Source organism: Anolis carolinensis, unplaced genomic scaffold (assembly GCF_035594765.1).
Source record: "Anolis carolinensis isolate JA03-04 unplaced genomic scaffold, rAnoCar3.1.pri scaffold_10, whole genome shotgun sequence".
NCBI lineage: Eukaryota > Metazoa > Chordata > Lepidosauria > Squamata > Dactyloidae > Anolis > Anolis carolinensis.
In genome coordinates this window covers 5416766-5434619 of record NW_026943821.1, presented here as the reverse complement: position 1 = coordinate 5434619, position 17854 = coordinate 5416766, and the positions used below count along the sequence as shown (strand labels likewise).

The following is a 17854-nucleotide window of genomic DNA, read 5'->3' as shown; positions in this document are numbered from 1 at the left end:
ATTATTACATGTATTATTTTACTCTATTATTATTAAAAGGGTACATAAGCACATTTACATTGAAGAGGATGAGAATAATGATTTGATCAGAGTTGGACAGTTTTATCTTAAATTTGAGCTTTATGTAAATATTCAAAAACATTTAACCTACTGATGCCTCAGTTAATGTGATTTTATTGGTATCTGTTTTTATTTCTGAAATTTACCACTCTCGGCTTATACTAGAGTCAGTGTTTTCCCAGTTTTTTGTGGTAAAATTAGGTGCCTCGGCTTATATTCGGGTCGGCTTATACTCGAGTATATACGGTATATAATGACATTGAATGCTTGCCGTGTGTGTGTTCTGTAATCCACCCTGAGTCCCCTTGGGGAGGTAGAACGGAATATAAAGTATATTATTATTATTTTATTATGACACAGCAAACAAGATAGATATGCTGGATTTTGTATCACAAAATCACAAGTCGAACACTTCCCAAGTGTCTAGGACTGTGTGATGTATTTTCGGATGATGCGCGCAGATCCCAGCAGGGTGGCCTTTTGCAGTTGGCAGATCGTGATTTTGTCAATGTCTATTGTTTCCAAATGCCGGCTGAGATCTTTTGGCATGGCATCCAATGCGCCCATCACCACCGGGACCACCTGCACTGGTTTCTGCCAGAGTCTTTGAAGTTCAATCTTGAGGTCCTGATAGCGGCTGAGTTTTTCCTGTTGTTTGCGGCTGAGATCTTTTGGCACGGCACCAATATTATTATTATTATTATTACTACTACTACTATAACTTTGGTAATAAGATGCATCTATACAGTAGGATTAATGCAGTTTTGACACTCAGTGACTTTTTTTATCGTGTCACAAGCGACTTGAGAACATATTGCAAGTCACTTCTGGTGTGAGAGAATTGGCCATCTACAGAGACGTTGCCCAGCAGACGCCTGGATGTGTTGCTGGGAGTATTCTCTCATGTCCCCGCAAACTAGAGCTGACAGATAGGAGCTCACCCAGTCTCATGAATTTGAACCGGCAACCTTCAGGTCAGCAGTTCAGCTGGCACAGGGTTTAACCCATTGCGCCACCACAGCTCCAATATGTCTAAATCCTTTGGAGTCATTGGAGCTGTTGTTTTATAAAGCCTGGCATCTCACAGGATTCTATAGCCTTCAGCCATGGCAGTTAAAGCAGTGTTAAACTGCATTAATTGCATCAGTGCAGACGTACCCATAACACTATGTAATAAAAATCTGAACAAATGTTCTGTTCCTGGTTTGAAAGTGTCATTTAATTGTGCAGCCCTTACTTTGAAAGCACTTGTTAAACTCCAGAAACTTTGTTTTTGTGGATGCCACAAAGTATATTGAATTGGTTGAGACTTAAAGGTGAGATATTCATTGAAAAACTATAGCGTGGGAATTTGTCCCATGAAGACAAAGTTTTTGCAGTTTAAACTTTCCCCATGTTTTTATGATAGAACCAATAAGGAAACGACATTGATAACCCAGGAACAAAAATCGTGTTACATAGTGAAATCTCTCCCATTTGATGTGGATGGCAGCTGCGGAAAGAAAGTTCCTGTCCTTCTAATGTAAATCCTCCGATGATAGAAAAATAATGAAGGTTATTAACAGGAAAAGGAAGCTCTTTCTCCCGATGCAGGAAACAGATGGGCCTAAAAGGGAAGCGGCTTTTCTCTCGAGCCAAGATGAAGCCGAATGATAGAGGAAGGTGGCTCCGTTTCTGCAGATATGAGCGACATCCAATCCCTGGATCACATCACAGTCCCAAAACAAGAAGAGGTTGGAAATATAACCCAATAGCGTGTCGCCTGTGGTTACGTGAGAAATTGAAAAGCACAATCAAAGCACCCCTGAAAGATGGTCATCCAGTTTCATAAACATTAGCAGGTTCGCACACACACACATATACATATAGAGCATACTAGCTGTGCCCAGCCACGCGTTGCTGTGGCGTTGTCTGGTGGTGTTGGTGAGAACTTTTTGAGGTAGTGATGGTATTGAATGTCTGTTGTATGGTTGTCTTTATGTTTAGTACGCATTTGGTTGTTTGTGTATTGTGAAAGTGGTGAGGGTAGAGGGGGTCTATGTCCCTGTGTAGTATTGTATAGTATTTATATGTTGTGTGGAAGGGCCTTGAGTCTACACTGCCATATAATCCAGTTAAAATCAGATAATCTATTTTATAGGCAGTGTAGAAGAGGCCTAAGTGAGGCCTAACTCTGCCTGTCCCCTGGGCTGAGTGGGTTGCTAGGAGACCAAGTGGGCAGAGCTTAGCATTCTAACTGGCAGCAATTGGCTAAAAAAAATTCTTCCTCTCCCTCTAATTAGGACTTTATTTTTCTTTTCTTTTTGTTGTATGAACGTAGAGGCATGGATGAGGGGTTGTGCTGCCAAGTTTAGTGTTTCTGGGATGTGTAGTTTTGTTGTTTTGTCCTAGGCCGGAATTTCATTACCCTTTTATATATATAGACTAGCTGTGCCCGGCCACGCGTTGCTGTGGCGAAGTATGGTGTTATGGGAAATAAAGTATTGAGGTATTGGTGGTAGTTAAGGTAAAGGGTAAAGGTTTTCCCCTGATGGAGCTTAGCCTTCTAACTGGCAGCAATTGGCTAAAAACAATTCTTCCTCTCCCTCTAATTAGGACTTTATTTTTCTTTTCTTTTTGTTGTATGAACGTAGAGGCATGGATGAGGGGTTGTGCTGCCAAGTTTAGTGTTTCTGGAATGTGTGATTTTGTTGTTTTGTCCTAGGCCAAAAAATTTTTATCCTTTTATATATAATAGCATATAGATCAGTGGTTCACAACTTTTTTTTGACCAGGGACCACTTTTTAACATTAGTATCAAAAGGACTACGAATCAGTTTTTGGTCAACTTTAGATTTGGCTTAGTTATTGGGGTGCTGATTCAGAACTTTACATTGGATAGACCACTTCAGCTGATTTCTGATACAGAACATGCGCCATCCAGTAGTCACCATCTGCTCGCCCACAGAAAACCATACTTAATAGTCTAGAGCTGATGTGGTCTATCCAATGAAATGTTCTGAATCACCATCCCAAATAATCCCAGGAACAGACCTAAAAATGAAGACACCAAGGCTTCCAGACGCCACATGGAACGGCTCCGCTCGGGGAGGGAGGAGGAGAAGCAGCAGTCAGGAGGCTTGTTGTTGAGTCTGCCTTTTGTGGGTAGTTAGTCTATCCCCTCCCAACATCCCCTTTGCCTCAGCACGATAAGAGGGTTTTGTGCGACTAGTCACACTCGTTGCAACAGTGTAGTAATGGTGAAGCTGCAGACCATATTTTAGTTTTTGGGCACCACTGGTGGTCCGTGTACCACAGGCTGGGAATCAGATATAGATCAGTGGTTCTCAACCTGTGGCTGGGCCAAGAGACCTAAAATAAGGTCCGCAAGACATGGGAAAATCAGCACTAGATTATTAAATATGATTTTCTGTGGACGAGCAGATGGCGATTACTGAATGGCATATGTTTTGTATCAGAAACTAGAACTGATATGGTCTATCCAATGAAATGTTCTGAATCAGCACCCCAAATAACTAAACCGAATCTAAAATTGACCAAAAACTGACTTATAACCCTTTTGGTGCTAATGTTGGAGTGGTCCCTGATCAAAGTGGTCTCTGGTCAAAAAAAGGTTGGGAACCACTGATATAGATGAAAAGGTTAGAAAGCTCTGGACTACTGTGTTTCCCCGAAAATAAGACAGTGTCTTATATTAATTTTTTCTCCCAAAGATGCTCTAGATCTTATTTTCAGGGGATGTCTTATTTTCCCATGAAGAAGAATTCATTTATTGTTGAACAAAAAAAATGAACATTTATTATATACTGTACAGTAGTTATCATAAACCAGCATAACCAGACAAACTGTGAATCCTATCAAGAACGTCTTGTTACTACCATTATTTCCATGTACAACACTTTATGGTACGTACATTTACCAATCCTGCATGCTCTGGTGTTCTGTTCGTTGGGCATGCTTCCAAACAAAATCTTTGCTAGGTCTTATTTTCGGGGGAGGCCTTATATTTAGCAATTCAGCAAAACCTCTACTAAGTCTTATTTTCTGGGGATGTCTTATTTTAGGGTAGGTGTTTGCTTTTGTAGTACCCTGACTTTGCCAGTAGATGGCAGCAACAACCAACCTCAGCTCTTTTTAAGGAAAGAAAATCCATATTTTTGAGTTTTTACTTTGCAGATTTTAACTCTCAACGTTCAGTGAATCTTTACCTCCATGGTTAATTTATAATTATATCTGAGATTTGTTGGTCAACACAAAGAGGCAGGAAACAACAAGGACACTAAGGAAGCCATTGTGAAAGGCTACCTTTGCTGTTCGGCAGAATATTTATTGGCTGCGGTCCAGAGAGACATCAGTTTTGGGACTGCCATGGCAATGGTTGTCAAGGGGACCCTTCACACAAGCCTGTTTCCAAGGACCAAAATGTCTAACGGGGAAAAGGAAGGGGCTTGAGGAATTGTGGGAGTTGGAGTCCAAAACACTTGGAGGGCCGAAGTTCGCCCACGCTTGCTCTAGAGCAGTGGTGGCCAACCTATGACACGCGTGTCAGCACTGACACGCCTAGCCATTTTTGCTGACATGCTGCTGCATGCAGATTGATCGGATGACTAATGTCTTTTGTGGCCAAATTTGGTGTGATTTGGTCCAGTGGTTTTGTTGTTTACTCCATGGGAATTATGCACATTACATACATACATACATCTATATATATAAAAGGGTAATGAAATTTCGGCCTAGGACAAAACAACAAAACTACACATCCCAGAAACACTAAACTTGGCAGCACAACCCCTCATCCATGCCTCTACGTTCATACAACAAAAAGAAAAGAAAAATAAAGTCCTAATTAGAGGGAGAGGAAGAATTGTTTTTATCCAATTGCTGCCAGTTAGAAGGCTAAGCTCCGCCCACTTGGTCTCCTAGCAACTCACTCAGCCCAGGGGACAGGCAGAGTTAGGCCTCACTTAGGCCTCTTCCACACTGCCTATAAAATACAGATTATCAGATTTTAACTGGATTATATGGCAGTGTAGACTCAAGGCCCTTCTACACAGCTATATTACCCAATTATAATATTATATTATCTGCTTTGAACTGGATTATCTTGACTCCACACTGCCATATAATCCACTTCAGTGTGCATTTTATACAGCTGTGTAGAAGGGGCCTCATATAATCTAGTTCTAAGCAGATAATAGAAGATTATAAATATAATATGTAATAATTACTGTGATATAATAATACAGAACAAAATCAGGGCAGTAAATAAAGAGCAACACTCTGAAAGCATAAGCCACAGCAATGCGTGGCCGGGCAAAGCTAGTACATATATAATATCCTTCTATTATTATTGTAGTATATTATTATATTATTACTATTATATTATTATTATATTATTTATTATTCATGACTACATTGAAACTACAATAGAGAGAAATCATTGTGGAAACTGCAAGAGGTACCATAGATAGTTGTACATGGAAATAATGATAGTAAATAGTTTTTGATTTATTAAATACAGTTATATATTACAATTAGACATTTTTGTTATTTAAACTATATATATATTGTGAAATTATGGTTTTTTTCTCAAAGTGACACACCACCCAAGTCATGCTAGGTTTTTTTGGTGAATTTTGACACACCAAGTGCAAAAGCTTGCCCATCATTGCTCTAGAGTGTCACATGCTACACAAAAGTAAAATTTCACATCCACCACAAAGTTCAGTATTTGAAGAATTTGTAATTTTATTTATCCAAACAATATGCTGATAACCCTTATTGCTGCACAGGGAAATTGCACTGACACTCTTAAGACACACGGCAGAACTACAGGACGCAAACACAACCTTCGCAAAGAGGAAACAAAAAATGCCAGCTGACGATCCTAACAAATCAGATCATCTATTTTTCCAATGCCGGACTCCATCAGGTTAAGAAGTTTTAAAAGGGAAAACAACAGTGAAAAGACGGCACAGTTCTTCTTAAGCTTGGCACAAGGGCAGACCTTTAAGATTTCAAAGAAGAGTGCTTTCTCTAATGGAACGAATTCTGGGTTAAGGAAGGCTGGATCCTCACTGCCACGTAATGCAGTTTGGAGCTGCATTATACAGTACGTAGACCCATATTGTGCACCCTAACTGCATGATATAGGTGCACACTATGATGCCATTTCAAGCTTCATTATGTTATACCCTGCCTCAAGCCACAAAGAGGCAAATTATCATTATTAGGTCTGACCCATATAGTGCACTTTAATTGCATTATATGGGTCTCCATTATAATGTAGTTTCAAGTTTCATTGTGTTAAACTCTGACTCAAGCAGCAAGGAGAGGCAGATAATAATTACTATTATTATATGGTCAGTGTAGGCTCATATAGTACAATTTAACCATTTAACATTTATATGGGTCTACTACACTATAATGCAATTTCAAATCTGGTTGTATAATAATAGTAATTATATGGTCAGTGTAGGCTCATGTAGTACAATTTAACCATTTAACATTTATATGGGTCTACTACACTATAATGCAATTTCTAATTTGGTTGTGTTTGAAATGGCACTTCAATCATGATAAAGTATTAATTATGATTAATATTATTAATATTATTGTTAATATTAATCATAAATTGTTATATTAATTGTGTTGTCAAAGGCTTTCATGACCGAAATCACTGGGTTGCTGTGAGTTTTCTGGGCTGGATGGCCATGTTCCCAGAAGCATTCTCTCCTAACATTACGCCCATAACATACATCAAGGGAACCATTGACCGCAGAGGGAAGCTGGTGAAGAAGCACAACCTACAAAGTATCTACATACCCACTAAGAAAATCTAACAAATGCTCCATTCAGCAAAGAAAATTCCAGACAGGAAACAATCAGGGCCAGCTAACACCTCCTGACAAAGGATTCCCCCAGGCAGGAAGCTGCCAGGCTTTGAAGCTGCAAGGCTATTCAGTGCTAATCAAGATGACCAATTTGCAACATTCACCCTTGCCTCCAACACACAAGAGTTCTTTCCCTCACCCTGGACATTTCACAGATGCCTAGTTTCCAACAGACCTTACAACCTCTGAGGCTGCCTGCCACAGATGTGGGTAAAATACCAGGAGAGAATGCTTCTGGAACATGGCCAGACAGCCCGGAAAACTCACAGCAACTCATTATGGTAATTAATAATAATCATTATATTAATATTATTAATCATTATTATTTATTATCCACTATTCCTTGACTGCATTAATTTTTATTCAAATAATAATTTTATTTCTTACCCGCCTCTCGTGGCTTTTAAAAGTGTCTTTGGCTGGATTGAAACTGGAGAAGGGTGATGATGATGATGATGATGATTATTCAGTGTAGAGCCAGCCAAAGACACCATTAATCAATACAGATATACCTCAACTTGGACAGTGAAGCATTTTTAATATATATATTTTCTATGCCCACCAAGCTCTCTACTTTGCCTCCATTTTGACTGTGCTTCTTTTTAGCATAAGGCATTTAATAATAATAATAATAATAATAATGACTTTATTCTTATATCTCGTCCATCTCCCTGAAGGGACTCGAGGCAGCTCACATGTGGACCAAGCCAAAGCAATACACAATATAATACAGTTTAGTGTTAAGATTGCAGTAGTGCAGTAAAGCTTGAGCTGGAAAAGGATGTGTTCTTGTTGGTTTAGTGATAGTTTTGCATGCCTGCATGGATAGGAAAACAAGAGAAGAAATGGAAACAGAGAAGCTTCCCTGACCAGCTCTCCAACAGCATATTCAAAATGCATACGCCTAAGAGCCTGGCCACCAAAAAGGAACAAATTAAAACAAAAGACAAAAATGGAAGAAACTTTCAAGTTTTCAAAAATATTCTTGTTTTGAACTTGAAGTTTCAAAATCTTTATTGAGTGTTGATTGAAAGTGTACTTGATCTGTTTCCTTCATTTCAACTCATGCATGTTGTTAGTTTTGGATATAAAAACTTTGCTTTGAAACTATTGTAAGCAGCTCTTTGTCGTCGTGTGGGAACCTATCCCCCTTAAATGTTATTTCTGGCCCTGGCATCACATTTTGGATTAAAGAAATCATGCCTGAAAACAAAACACACTTTGTGCATGGAAGGAGGTGCTGAGCCTCAATCAATTCAGTCTGCATTATATGTCTACACTGACCATATAATCTACACTGACCATATAATCCAGTTCAATCTGCATTATAATATGTATAAATTGTGAAGAAAAAGGAATACATTGGGTTGCTGTGAGTATGCCTATAGATGTGGGAGAAATGTCAGGAGAGAATGTTTCTGTAACATGGCCATACAGCCCAGAAAACTCACAGCAACCTAGTGATTCCAGCAGTGAAAGCCTTCGGCAACACAAGGAATATATTGCTGGGATTATTTCCATCTTATTTTCTACTTTTTCTGTCTAGAAGCTGAAGTATCTGCTGCCAAGTGAGTTCAGGGTAGACCTGAAAGTGGGTCTACTTGTGGTCCGGAAAGAGTCAAGTTGTTGTTGTTGTTGTTGTTATTATTATTATTATTATTATCAACACAACGACGTTGTATGGCACAGCAAACAAGATAGATATGCTGGATTACGTTTCGCAAATCCACAAGTCGAACACTTCCCAAGTGTCTAGGACTGTGTGATGTATTTTCTGATGATGCGTGCAGATCCCAGTAGGGTGGCCTTTTGCAGTTGGCAGATGGTGATTTTGTCAATGTCTATTGTTTCCAAATGCCGGCTGAGATCTTTTGGCACAGCACCCAGTGTGCCCATCACCACCGGGACCACCTGTACTGGTTTCTGCCAGAGTCTTTGAAGTTCAATCTTGAGGTCCTGGTAGTGGCTGAGTTTTTCCTGTTGTTTTTCATCTATGCGACTGTCACCTGGGATGACAACATCAATGATCCAAACCTTGTTCTTTTCCACAACTGTGATGTCTGGTGTGTTGTGTTCCAGAACTTTGTCAGTCTGGATTCAGAAGTCCCACAGTATCTTTGCATGTTCATTTTCCAATACTTTTGCAGGTTTGTGATCCCACCAGTTCTTTGCTGCTGGGAGGTGGTACTTGAGGCATAAGTTCCAATGAATCATTTGGGCCACATAGTTGTGCCTCTGTTTGTAGTCTGTCTGTGCGATTTTCTTACAGCAGCTGAGGATATGATCAATGGTTTCGTCGGTTTCCTTGCACAGTCTGCATTTTGGGTCATCAGCTGATTTTTCGATCTTGGCCTGAATTGCCTTTGTCCTGATGTCTTGCTCCTGGGCTGCAAGGATCAGGCCTTCTGTCTCCTTCTTCAGGGTCCCATTCGTGAGCCAGAGCCAGGTCTTCTCCTTATCAGCTTTTCCTTCAATTTTGTCAAGGAACTATTATTATTATTATTATTATTATTATTATTATTATTATTATTATAGTACTGACAATGGAGTGACTGACTGGAAGGCAGCCCAATGCTATCTTAAGATTCTCAGAATATAATATTTATTTATTAAATATGTATCTAGTACATTTATTATTAAATATGTATCTTATTTAATAATAAATGTATTAGTACTAAATATGTATCTTCTATAGAAATATATATTTAATGTGCATATCGAATTTTTAGTGTTTTAATTATGCTGTAGCCCACCCTGAGCCATGAGGAGAGGCAGGTAAGAAATAATATTATTATTATTGACACAAAGACATAGTATGACACAGCAAACGAGATCTATATGCTGGATTTCGTATCACAACATCACAAGTCGAACACTTCCCAAGTATTTAGGACGGTATGATGTATATTATTACTATTATAAATATCATCATTATTAAAAGCGACTCCCTGTCAACCGAGGAAGGAGAAACCATTCCAGAAATAAATTAAAATTAGATTATAACCTTTTGAAGTGCAGCTAAAAGGGATTTCATCTCGTAACGACACTGAAGTACCATCACATATGGACAATATATTTCATAAAATTCATCCGATTTGCCAGTCAAGGCATTCAAGAAACACAGGAGATCCTGAACTCATTCCCTCCTTTTGACAAGATTATGGAGATACATTTTCCTTGAAATAATCTGGCATTTTTCTCTTGGAAATAACACTACAAGGATCATATACAAGAGGCTAGATATTGGGCAGAATACCTTTCTGTTTGGTCCAGTCTTTTACAATACATTTCAATAAGCAGCAAGGTCGACGATTAAAGGATCCACCAAAGCGAAGGAGTGATAAGAGAGGCCCCCAAGGGTTCTGCCATCTATTTTCATGATAAAAACTGCAAAGGTTCAACCGAGAACGTGAAAGGAGAGAGTCTCCTGAGGATACACAGAGTGCTTTTTGTCCTTCTGCTACATCCAAAGCTTCTGGTCAAAACGGAGTGATTTCAGGGAGAAAACGGCGTTGCAAGAAGAGAGTGAAATCTGACCTTCAAAAAGGACTTTTTAAGCAAATGGGAAAACACAAAACATGAAAGGAGAGGGTCTCTTGAGGATATGCAGAGTGCTTATTCTCCTGGACAAAGGTTTCCAGGCCAAAACGGAGTCGTGAATTCTCGGCAATTTAAAAAGAAATGCTTTTTTAAACCGAACTGCACTGCAAAGGAGAGAGATTAAGACTTCGTAAGCAGAGCCTCGAACGCAAAAAAGTCTCCGTCACCAAATAAGGAGTCTTAAAGGGAGCTGAGTCGGTCCTAATGTTGTCTTTTAAAAAATAAAGAAACCTGGAACCCTAACATTAAAAAAGAGAATAACGAGAAGTAAAAAGGTCTCCCAAGAAGTCAGTTTTCTTCCCAAGACGGTTACATCACGGACTCCTTTTCGCACGACTTGGCGCCCTCCGAAAGCGCCGGGCCGTCCCTCTTGATCAAGGGGGACCCTTCCTCCGCCACGACCCCTTTTTCGCCCCCGTCCAGGGGCTCCGTCTTGATCTCCATCAGCTCCTCCGCCTCCGCTTTGCCCAGCGACCGCTCAGAGTAGACTTGCAGGAGCCCGGCCCCAAAGGCATCTCCCTCCACGTTCAGGACGGTGCAGGTACGGTCCCTGGAAGAGAAAGAAAACAGAAGGCTCAGTGCCCGGAAGATGCCTCAGAACACCCTCAGAACAATGCACAGGGCTGGACTGGATGGCCCCTGGAGTTGCTCCTATTATTATTACTATTATTATTACTACAAAGACTGGACGGCTATCTGTTGGTGGTGCTTTGATTGTGCTTTTCCTGCATGGCAGAAGGGAGTTGCACTGGATGGCCCCTGGCGTCTTCCACTGAAATACTGTTCAGTTTATTATACCGTGTTTTCCCGAAAATAAGACAGTGTTTTATATTAATTTTTGCTCCCAAAGATGTACTAGGTCTTATTTTCAGGGGATGTCTTATTTTTCCATCAGGAAAAATGAACATTTATTGTTGAACAAAAAAAATGAACATTTATTATATACTGTACAGTAGTTGTCATCACAAACCAGCATAACCAAACTGTGAATCCTATCAAGAATTTGTTACTACCATTATTTCCATGTACAACTGATATGTACATTTACCAATCCTGAATGCTCTGGCTCTGGGCATGCTTCCAAACAAAAACTTTTCTAGGTCTTACTTTCGGGGGAGGCCTTATATTTAGCAATGCAGCAAAACTTCTAAAAGGTCTTATTTTTGGGGGATGTCTTATTTTCAGGGTATTGTCAAAGGTTTTCATGGCCAGAATCACTGGGTTGCTGTGAGTTTTCCGGGCTGTATGGCCAAGTTCCAGAAGCATTCTCTTCTGACATTTTGCCTGCATCTATAGCAGGCATCCTAAGAGGTTGTGAGGTCTGTTGGAAACTAGAGTTTTTTAAATACTGGTAGCCAGACTTTGTTCATTTTCATGGTTTCCTCCTTTCTGTTGAAATTGTCCACTAAATTGTTCCTCTAAAATCAGGACAATAAATAAAGAACATCACACAGAGAGCAGAGGAATTCCAGATATGAATCAATCAGCCAGCTAACCGCCCAACGAAGGATTCCCCCAAGCAGAAAGCAACCAGACCTTGAAGCTGAAAAGCTATTCAATGCTAATCAAGGTGGCCAATTGCAACATTCACACTTGCCTCAGGCAGCAGAGTTCTTTCTCCCACCCTGGACATTATTCCACGGATATATAAACCCCACTCGCCTCGTTTCAAACAGACCTCACAACTTCTGAGGATGCCTGCCATAGATGCAGGCAAAATGTCAGAAAAGAATGCTTCTGGATCATGGCCAAACAGCCCGGAAATGTCACAGCATATTCAGTTTATGTTGGTTAAAATTGTTCTTCACTGTAAATATTGCCATGTTCTTTCTTTTCTTTTTTTGCACTACAAATAAGGTATGTTCAATGTGCATGGGAATTTCTTCATGTTGTTTTTCAATTACTTCACACAAACATGTCAGCGGGGATGATGGGTAGCAGAGTGAAATCCAAAAAATTCACCATCCCGGTCTGCCTCCTTCTCTCCAGACTGTTTCCCCGTGTGGAAAACAGCACTGGACAAACTCACTCCAGCAGATGAGGGTTCAGTTGGTAGTCCAACAGCAAACAACTTTATTTACATTTCTATGTACAAAGCAGAGTAAATCAATCCTTCCTCCATGAGTGCTTTGCCGAAGCACTCATGCTCACACAGCACATTGCTCATCGCTGTTCTCCGCTCGACACAGGAAACACTCCCTCAACATTCCACAGGAACAAGATAGTAAGTCCCGGTCAAAACACACTTGACCCCATTGGTCCTGTGATACATCAATCATAGCAGACTCTCATTAACTCCATAATTGCTGAATCCAGATTGATTTTAACATTTCACAATACACAATACCCTGACAAAACACTCTCCATCCATCCACCACCGATTGCAAATTTCAAAATGCAATGCATCAAAAAGTTTGCCCATGCATGATAAACATACATTATATGTAATATGCAACTTACACAAGCCAATCTACCGCCAGAATGAGAGAGATGTCGTTGGTTGGCAGCCCGACGGCTTCCAAGATGATGGCCAAGGTGAGGACTCCTCCGGCCGGGATCCCAGCCGCCCCAACGCTGGACGCCGTTGCCGTGACCCTGCAGGCAAGAAAGCGGACCGGTCAGATATAGGCAAACCCAAGCGCTGGACTCGACGGGGAATCTGCCAACCTACAAATTAGAGGCAGTTAAAGCAGTGTCAAACTGTTTTAGTTATATCATATGGACACAGGGAACAAGGAGGCAGCAACCAGACTATGCTGAATTGGGTGGCAGTAGGGTTGTCCTTTAAACAGCTGTGTCGCCCAACCATAAAAATCATAGAAAAAGGGAAGTTAGTGACAAGAATAAAATAATATGTGAATTAAAAATAATATGAATATTATATGAATATATTCTGTATTCTAAAACTCAAAAGACTGAAAACAAATGATAGGATAATATTTCCAAGTCATAATAGAAATGTATATAATTTCAGTGTTGCGGATATTATATACAGTAAAGTCTCACTTATCCAACACTCGCTTATCCAACGTTCTGGATTATCCAACGCATTTTTGTAGTCAATGTTTTCAATATATCATGCTAAATTCATATTTTGGTGCTAAATTCATAAATACAGTAATTACTACATAGCATTACTGCATATTGAACTACTTTTTCTGCCAAATTTGTTGTCTAACATGATGTTTGGTGCTTCATTTGTAAAATCATAACCTAATTTGATGCTTAATAGGCTTTTCCTTAATCCCTCCTTATTATCCAACATATTCTCTTATCCAACATTCTGCCGGCCCGTTTATGTTGGAAAAGTGAGACTCTACTGTATATAGATATAATCTGAGTAGATGATAGACTAATATAATAAGTATTTACATATGTATTACTAACTTATTAACAAAAGGAACTGACTCTGGGATATGTAAATGGATGGATATGATTAAGGCTAGGGGAAAACTAGAGTAAGTAAACTGATAAAAGTATAAGCTAACTGATAAAATAATTAGAAGGAACATTTATTATGCAGGCTCAGAGGAGCAGATATGAGAAAGATGGGATAATACAATTAAAGCGAATGCCAGATGACAAGAATCGACTTGTTCTTGGAATAGAAGACATTGTAGATGGAATTTCTTGGCGAGAGCAGTACTTCTCAACCTGTGGGTCCCCAGGTGTTTTGGACTACAATTCCCAGAAATCCCAACCAGTCTACCAGCTTGTTAGGATTTCTGAGAGTTGAATATGTATAACAATACCCTCCTTCTTTCCCGACAGGCAATGCCGTGAAATCTATGGGATAAACCTGAAACTTTTGCAACCTTGTTGAAAAAACAGATTTGGGGGGGGGGGGGGCTTGTGTTTGTTATAATCATTACATCTATAACTTCATCTCAAATACTACTATACACACTATTTAAAGCTCCGAAAATTCCATATATCATCTATAACAAGCACACACTCCGACTTCTCAACTGGCTGTCTGACGTTCTTCCTGTCTTCTCTTCCATATCTTTACATTTTTTTAAAAAATGGCTTTAATGATTCTAATCAGTTTATTTGTTTAATATCTTTTATCTAGTTTTAGCTATTGCCATATAAAACTAAACATTCAATTCGATTTCTTAATAAATTAAAAATAATTATTATCATCATTATTTAATTTCTTACCCACCTCTCTACACAGCTCAAGATGGGTGGGTTACAACGTAATCAAACTCACCTATTGTGTACATTGTCATCTTTTCCCCTATCTATCTATCTATCTATCTATCTATCTATCTATCTATCTATCTATCTATCTCTGTAGACTTCACCAAGCACTTTACATGACTGAGATTTATTATTGTTGCTTTATACCTACAGTTACTGCTGTATTTTACTGATTTTAACCAGGGTTCTTTTTGAAGTGAGATATTCATGTTGGCTGTTATTATGTTGTTGTTTCTGCAATTTTTGTGTTTGCAGCTTTGAATGCTTTGTAAGCCGCCCCCGTGTCCCTCTATGAGATGGTGGCGGAGAATATAAATAAAAGTTTTATTGTTGTTCTTTCTAGGCTATTTTCCCATGCAGGGGTTAGCATTGTGACTGTCGTTTCCCCTCTGGTCTCAGGTTGGCAGAACACATGTCTTGGTTGATGATGTTCTGTTGCACCCCAAGGCAGCACAAGCACTCGAAAACCAGACCGGAGCTAATATAACACACAAGTCGTTAACTGAAGCAGAATATATATATATATATATATATATATGTATGCACATTTAAGGTGGAAAGTCAGAGTAAGAAACAGTCCTTAATATATAGTCAATAGCAACCCAGAAAGAGTTCAGCAATGTCAAAATTGTAATCCACAAGTGAAGCTCGATAGCTTCCTTTTCAGAAATCAAAGTCTGTCCATGAAACAATAGCAGGAACAAATCGTTGCAAATCCACTTGAAAAGTCCCGTAGCAGGATCAAGGAAGCAAGGTAAACAAAGCAGAGTCAAACTCAATTCAGGAACAAGGAAGACGTGGTTGCAAGGCAAGGTGTACTCGGGAGTCGCGGCTTGGCGCAGCTCGCCTGGAACTGGGAACTCGGTATGGGCAAGGAGCTGGAAACTGGAAATTCTTCCGAGGAAAGGCAAAGTTAACACCGCAACAAGAATACAGTGAGGGGCACTTTTAAGAAATCCCAAGCCTGTGAAATTAAGGAGTACAGGACCCACAAAAACTTCCCATGGGAAAGTTAGCCATCCGACTTGTGAGCTAATCTTCGACACCTCCTCACTCCCTCTTTCTTGCTTCTATCTCTAGTAACAAATTCCTTCCGATTAAAAGTCTCATCTTCACCCAGGTCAACACCATCTGGTGTGGGTAACGATGAAGAGACTTCAGAATGTTTGCCAATTAGTGGTTCTTCTGAAACCACCATATCAGGCAGTTGCAAGGTCATGGGGCCTCGGCCTGGAGCAGAATTGTCTGCAAAATCCTCAGCCTCATCTGTTTCCAACTCCATCTCTTGATGGAATACAGGCCATGATGGCTGATCTACAGCATGTTCATTCATCTTTTCTTTGGCCTTTGTCCACGCTGTCACCATCTTGTAATCTCCAAATGCAGTGCTGTGTCTGCTACTGATGCCGGTTCTCTTCTCATGACATGGCCGTACCACCATCGTCTTGCTTCCCACATTTTCTCGCTGATCACTTTTATTCCTAGCCTTTGATGGATGTCACCATTTGGCACATGATCAAGAAGTATCAAGCCAAGTGTCCCTTTAGCATTTTTGTGTGTTAAGGGCTTGTTTGTGTTTCTTTCTTGCTAGCCACCAACAAAGGGTTCTGGGCGAACAACTGTAGTGTAGATTTTAGCCTTGAATTGTTCAGGCATTTTTGAGTCACAAAGAAAGCCAGCAGTTTGCCACCATTTCAACCAGGCTGCACTTATTCACGACCATACGTCTGACATTGTGTCACCATCTATGGAGACCAGTGACTCTAGGTATTCAAATTGGGTGGACTTCTTTAGTGCTTGTCCTTTGATTTGAATTGTTTTTCCAGTTTGGAGGCCACATTCCAGATATTGTTTGGGTATGTTCAGCTGAAGTCCCATTTTCACTGAGTCTATCACTCCATGCCTGCAGCTGTGGCCAAGTGCTATGTCGTCTATGTATAGGAGTGTCCCTACTACACATCCCAGAAACACTAAACTTGGCAGCACAACCCCTCATCCATGCCTCTATGTTCATACAACAAAAAGAAAAGAAAAAGAAATTCCTAATTAGAGGGAGAGGAATAATTGTTTTTATCCAATTGCTACCAGTTAAAAGGCTAAGCTCTAACCACTTGGGTCTCCTAGCAACCCACTCAGTCCAGGGGACAGGCAGAGTTAGGCCTCACTTAGGCCTCTTCCACACTGCCTATAAAATACAGATTATCAGATTTTAACTGGATTATATGGCAGTGTAGACTCAAGGCCCTTCCACACAGCTATATAACCCATTTATAATGGACTTAATGTCAGAGGAAAACCTTTACCCTTTACCTTAACTACCACCTATTCCTCAATACTTTATTTCCCATACCACCAGACTTCGCCACAGCAATGCGTGGCCGGGCACAGCTAGTCTATATATATAAAAGGGTAATGAAATTTCGGCCTAGGACAAAACAACAAAACTATACATTCCAGAAACACTAAACTTGGCAGCACAACTCCTCATCCATGCCTCTACGTTCATACAACAAAAAGCTCCAGCTGCTCCAGAAAACAGCCAGGCTTTGAGACTGCAAGGCTATTTCACTGTGATTCCACCTGGCCAACAAAGGATTCCCATAAGCCACAGCAACGCGTGGCCGGGCAAAGCTAGTGTTACATAGTCTTCTGGTATTCCATACATATCTACCTATCCATCTATCTATCTAAATATAGTTTTAAAATAGCTAAATAACAAATCTTGCAAACATTTCTATTCTGAGTACTAACAGATCAAGTTACCAAGCAAGTCTTAAGACTGGACATGATCCTTGAAGACAACATTTCTAGACATGAGCCCTGAGTCCAGAAGGGTTTTAGGACCGTGGCACACAAATGGGACTGGAATGTGGCCTGGTGGAAGCACTTTTGACCTCAGCCGATGGCGAAATATAGGTGGATTGACCAGCTTGGAACTAGTTGGCTCTGGTTGGGTTTCCACAACTGGCCCCTAAAAGATCACCCTGAATATCTTCCTTCCTGGAGGGCATTTCAAAGTTCCTCCCTGCGCAAGCTCTTCTTAAAGGACCAGCCCGATGCAGTTGACGATTAAGCCCCTTCAGGCCTCCAGAAAG

General features: G+C 40.2%; 1 protein-coding gene across 1 annotated transcript in view; it reads right to left on the bottom strand.

The window, feature by feature from the left end:
- Positions 1-5783: 5783 nt before the first annotated feature.
- Positions 5784-17854, bottom strand: part of slc1a5 (solute carrier family 1 member 5) — a 53878-nt gene continuing 41807 nt past the window's right edge. Inside the window, exons 7-8 of the mRNA XM_008121532.3 lie at positions 13014-13148; positions 5784-11103 (exon numbers count right to left, since the gene is read on the bottom strand). Of these exons, the coding sequence (XP_008119739.1) occupies positions 10863-11103; positions 13014-13148 (376 nt within the window). The 3' untranslated portion in view covers positions 5784-10862. The remainder of the gene's footprint in view (positions 11104-13013; positions 13149-17854) is intronic.